The sequence below is a fragment of the Atta cephalotes genome, assembly GCF_000143395.1.
Source record: "Atta cephalotes unplaced genomic scaffold scaffold00007, whole genome shotgun sequence".
Lineage (NCBI taxonomy): Eukaryota > Metazoa > Arthropoda > Insecta > Hymenoptera > Formicidae > Atta > Atta cephalotes.
The window spans coordinates 4,626,186-4,631,760 of record NW_012130071.1 but is presented as its reverse complement, the minus strand read 5'-3'; the positions used below and the strand labels follow the sequence as shown (position 1 = coordinate 4,631,760).

Genomic DNA, 5,575 nt, shown 5'->3' with positions numbered 1-5,575 from the left:
ATATATATATAGATAGATATATATAAAGATTATTTTGTAATTTAGTTCTAGATGTAAAAAACAACACTGATGGAACATTGGCACATTTGTCATGGATATATACAAATAGTAACGAGAATATATCCCAAATAACCAATCAGGATCAGATTGCGAGAATAAAACAGATCGAGGACACAGAGATTAAAGGGGAGATTGGGGACCTAGAAATTGAAATTGACAACAAGATTAGAGGAGAAGCTAGCGATGAAAGGAAAATTAATATTCAACATAGAGGTACAATGATGGGAAAATCAAAAATTGACTCGAATGAAACAACGTTGGTGTTAAACGAATCGAATTTAACGCCAGATGCCTTTCCCGTGAACAATTCGCCAACATATATTGGACTAATCAGTGCTGCGTTGACTATAATTGTTTTTTTTTCGGGTTGCACGATCTTCCTGATAAAGCAGAGAGGTCGCAACAAAGTGGCCCTGTTACAAAAGCATACCGCGTTATTATGCGGCTCACCGGCGTCTGGTATTACGATCAATACGAAGGATATCAAATTACCTACACCAATCGTGGTAAACAATCTGTCGCAATCTCGACTATCGTTGAAAAGCAAAATTGCGTCAAACAATGATTATAAATTCGGTGATGGCGATTCGAGCGAGCAACATAGTATTTATGAGAAGATTAATAAAATATCCCCGCAATCATATATCAAATGTGAAGCGAGATCCAATTATAAAACAGAACATTTTGGTATGTATAGAATCCAATCAATGACGTATTGACATTTAATAATTAGTTCTAATATCGATCGTCTCTAATCACAGCGGTTGAGAAACTTTATTTTGTTGATATTAGAAATCTAAATGCACACACACACAAACACACACACACACACACACACACACACATGCGCGCGCGCGCGCAATATCTCTATATATAAGAATATAACGATTGTCCGATGATTAGAATACAATAATTTATTTGATTTACTTCTTTCCATTCTATCTGTATTTAATAATTTATTTGCCCCAATTTTCCTTTATCAATTGATTTTAATTTAGTCGTGATTAATTTCATATTTAATAATATGAACATTAATTAATAGAATAAACAAAATTATTTATAAATTGCAGAAACAAGCATTATATTATTACATTTGTTAAATGATGCTTGGGTTCAATCAAGTCTCTTATGCATACTCAAATTATATTTTAGCATTATTAACACGACTTTGTATATTTTTTATATATTTTTAGATACTAAAACTAGCGAAGATTTCACCGATGAAGTAGAATGTATAGTGCCAACAATGTCGAAAAAACTGAGTCACTCGCAAACGGGAAAAATTAATCAGAGAATATATGAGAGTTATTATGCGGCTACGGACATTTTGACGGTAAGAAGAGTTGCAATATATATAAATAACGATAATTTAAACGATTTTGCGATCGTTAATGCAATACAGTTAATCGATACAGTATTACGGCATGTTGTAGATCAAGAGACGCGATCAGCATCCCATTGTGAGTCTATTCACGCCACTACTCATTCGGGATTCGATCGTGTCGTACAAACGCGGGACTTATGACGTTCCGCGTATCTCTCGGCATAGATTAAGAATCCTCGATAAGCTCGGTGAAGGAAATTTCGGTTTGGTGAGTCTTGTATTTCCGATTATTGTCCTAGATATGAATCACTATAAAGGCATTTTTTTCCTTAGTTATTTTAAATTCTTAAATCTTTTAATTTTGTGTTTTAAACATCTTTTAATTTTTTTTGTGAAGTTTTTAATTTTTTATTTGAAAAGTTTGAGAAGTTTTATTTAAGTTCTCTCATTTAAGTTCACTTATTTCTAACTTGTTCCGAACATAAATTGCTTTAAAAGCATCCTCTTTCTCCGATGTTTTTTAGATATCTTTGCTGTTTAATTTTTTTAGAATTTTTAATATAAAGATGTGCATCTTATTTAGGTTCATTTATGCGAAGCAAAAGGCATACAAAATCCGGATCTAGGCATCCTTCAAAATCGTCAAATAGTTATAGTTCGATCCTTATGGCGCGGCGTAGTTGACTCTTTAAGGTAAAAGTACATTTTGTTTAATGGTATTACATTTTGTTTAATGAGTTTCTGTAAAGCTCTTGAAGTGTATACGAATATGTATCATTTTAGGGAAGATTTTATGAATGACATGCATACCTTGGCTGAAATACAGGATATCAATATCGCTAGGATAATCGCGATCGTTGAGGAGGAGCCTTTTAGTGCCATTTTCGAATATGGAGAACTCGGGGATCTATCAAGTTTTCTAAAAAATCATGATACACCGATAAAGTAAGATTGCATAACAATTCGATCAAAGATTTCGTCTATTTTCTCCAAAAGTATTCACAAAATAATGAATTCCGCAGTTACGAGTGCTCGTTGAATTTGGTGACGCAAATCGCTTCAGGTATGAAATACCTTGAAAGTTTGAACGTACCGCATTGCGATCTAGCAGCCAGGTAACAATACATTCGTTATATATTTTGTGATAATATTACGTACGTATGTTTTACATGTGTCAATATATTTTGTAGGAATTGCATTGTTTGTAAAGATTTGCTGATTAAAGTATCTGATCAGGCCATGTACTGCAGTAAATATGACAGCGAATATTATTTCGACGAGTGCTATGCGAAGATACCATTACGTTGGATGGCATGGGAAGCGGTCTTATCAGTAATTGTTTCTTTTTTAATTAAATAGATTTCAAAAAAGAAAATAATCTTATTTACTCCAATCTTCAGTCATATATATTTCATTTTTCAAATAAAATAATATAATTAAATGAAATATGTTCAAAGGGCTACGAGCCAAAAATAATAGATTTAATATATTTAATATATTAATATACACTAATAAAATGTAATAAACATAAAAGTAGCGCTGTATAAAAGTTAAAACAATGATTTGACTCCGATCATTTTCAATGTATAATACTAATAACATAATCATACAATACATATAAACATAATCAGAATAAATCGGTTACATTAATTAAAAACAAAAAAGGAAAAATAAATTTCAATTCAATATAAAAAACAATAGCAATAATTTTTCAGATAGTAAACAAGTAGCGATGATTCCGTATGTTTAAAAAATGTCAGTGTGTAAACAGGAAATATAATTTATCATCACATTTGATATCGCCATTACAATCAGTTCTTTTTAAATAATTTGTTATCAGTAATAGATAATCATAATAGATAAAATGTGATAATAAATCTGTTATATTTTGAACAAATAATTATCTTAGCGAAAGTAAAAGAAGATAATATTGGTAGTGAACTTAATTCCTGTCGCTCGCTGCTAGAGCGTGTTCTCCAATGCCGGCAAGATTCGACGGAAATCGTATGTTTTGTAGTTTAGATATCGCTTAAAGTGATTCAATCCTTACAAGTTAGATTTTTCGACGCCAAAGAGATTTTCCAATCGATTGAAAATGAATTGCGATAAGCTGTTTTTCCGACATGTGCTTCTACACTACTTTGACCTCAAGAAAACCGCAGCTGAAGTGCATCGCTTATTATCGAAGTGTGGTGATGAAACCCCATCGGAAAGAACATGTAGAGTTTGGTTTGAACGCTTTCGAAACGATGATTTTGATGTGAGAGACAAAGAACAGCCGAAAAAATTTGAAGATGTCGAGCAGCAAGAATTGCTCGATGAGAATCATGAGTTCAAACGCTTTTAGAATTGTCGAAAGCGTTAAATGTTACTCTAAGGATCGTCTCAAAACGTTTGCATGCCATGGGAAAGATTCATAAGGAAGGGATATGGCTACCACATGAGTTGTAAAAAAATATCATTTTGAATCGTTTGTCTATTACGACCTCTTTACTTGCCAGGCAAAGAAAAAAGAGCTTTTGTGGCGCATCGTGACTGGTGATGAAAAATGGATTTATTTTTATAATGCCAAGCAGAGGGGTGAATCTCAACCATCCACTTCAACGCCGAAGAATATTCGCAGATTTAAAACCTTGCTCTGCATTTGGTGGGACTAGAAGGGTGTGCTGTATTACGATTTGTTGCATCCAAATGAAATCATTACAGCTATCAACGGCAATTATGCTAATTGAGTAATGAGTTGATGCAAAAAAGACCATTTATAGCCAACAATCAATGCAGTCATTTTGTTGCATGATAACGCTTGACCGGAAAAGCGTAAAGCAGACACTTCTAGAGCTTGAATGGAAAGTCCCATTCATCTAGTGTGCTCTCCTTGGCACCGTCGAATTATCATTTTTTTCGGTCGATGCAACATGCATTTCTCCAGTTACGAAAAAGTCCAAAAATGAATGGATTGCCTCGAAAGACACCGCGTTCTACTGTTGTGGGATTGCCCTATTACCGGAGAGATTGGAAAAAGTAGAAAATGGAGGAAATTATTTTGATTAAAGTATTCATTCATCTTCTATTCGAAACAAATCAATTTTGGAGATGAAAAAACGGCAGAAATTAAGTTTAATACCCTAATACAATGTAAATGTAGAATAAAAAATAAAATTGTGAAAATATATAAAAAGCATTTATCTTAATGAAAATAAAATAATATAAAATATATTCTAAAGGATTGTTTGGAGAGAGAAAAAAAATTGAGACGTTCAAAAAATTGAGACATTTGATTATTTTATTCGAAAATTTTGTAGATAATATTTAAATTAAATTGAGAATAATACTTTTCGTCTATGTTTAGGGAAAACGAAGCTGTCCATCCGATGTTTGGTCATATGGCGTGACGATTTGGGAAGTGTTAACGCGCTGCGAAGACGTACCGTACGCCGACATGACCTCAGAACAGGTATTAGAAAACTGTGGCCTATGGTACTCATTGGACAATGGCAGTAAGAAGAAATGTCCGCGAATTCTCGAGCAGCCGATGTTCTGCGCGGATGATCTGTACCGGCTGATGCTGCGATGTTGGTGCAAACTTGCGGAGGATCGACTCAGTTTCCAGGAGATTTACTGCTACCTCAAGAAGCTGACTCTGGATTAAGTGTGCGCAAATGCGAACGCATCTCTGCCGAAAGAGAATACGAAAAACGATCCATGCTCCAGCAGCAGCGGCGGCGCGGACCAAATCGATTACAATCAGCTAAGAAGCATCCTGAATTCTTTCTTGATCGCTATCGCAGGTGACTCGAACTAATTCGCGAATTGAAGTCGATTCGAGAAGTCGTAAATGCCTAAACACGACAATGTGGGATGCTCTCTGGCCACTAAAATTACTGCTCAACTAGATTTATCTAATTTTGATTATATAAGTAAGTGTAGGCTAATAACGGTAATGATAAAAATTCAATGCAGCGTATAATCGCAAGTTTCTCGTATAATCTTCTACGCATGTCAAGAGGAATAATCTAAGAATAATCTTTCAATGATTATTTCCGTAACAATCAGTATTCCGCGAGAAACATGTGATTTCGCGAGCAAGAGAGATTCATCTATTTACTAATTAATTACTTTACATATCTTTCCTACGCTTATACACACACACATATATATATATATATATATATATATATATATATATATATA

General features: G+C 33.7%; 1 protein-coding gene across 1 annotated transcript in view; it reads left to right on the top strand.

Moving 5' to 3' along the window:
* LOC105626936 (discoidin domain-containing receptor 2-like) overlaps positions 1 to 5,033 on the top strand; it is a 12,065-nt gene extending 7,032 nt beyond the window's left edge. Inside the window, exons 7-14 of the mRNA XM_012208227.1 lie at positions 46 to 747; positions 1,254 to 1,393; positions 1,494 to 1,652; positions 1,968 to 2,077; positions 2,168 to 2,329; positions 2,407 to 2,499; positions 2,575 to 2,716; positions 4,734 to 5,033. Coding sequence (XP_012063617.1) covers positions 46 to 747; positions 1,254 to 1,393; positions 1,494 to 1,652; positions 1,968 to 2,077; positions 2,168 to 2,329; positions 2,407 to 2,499; positions 2,575 to 2,716; positions 4,734 to 5,033 — 1,808 coding nt within the window. The remainder of the gene's footprint in view (positions 1 to 45; positions 748 to 1,253; positions 1,394 to 1,493; positions 1,653 to 1,967; positions 2,078 to 2,167; positions 2,330 to 2,406; positions 2,500 to 2,574; positions 2,717 to 4,733) is intronic.
* The last annotated feature ends 542 nt before the right edge of the window (positions 5,034 to 5,575 follow it).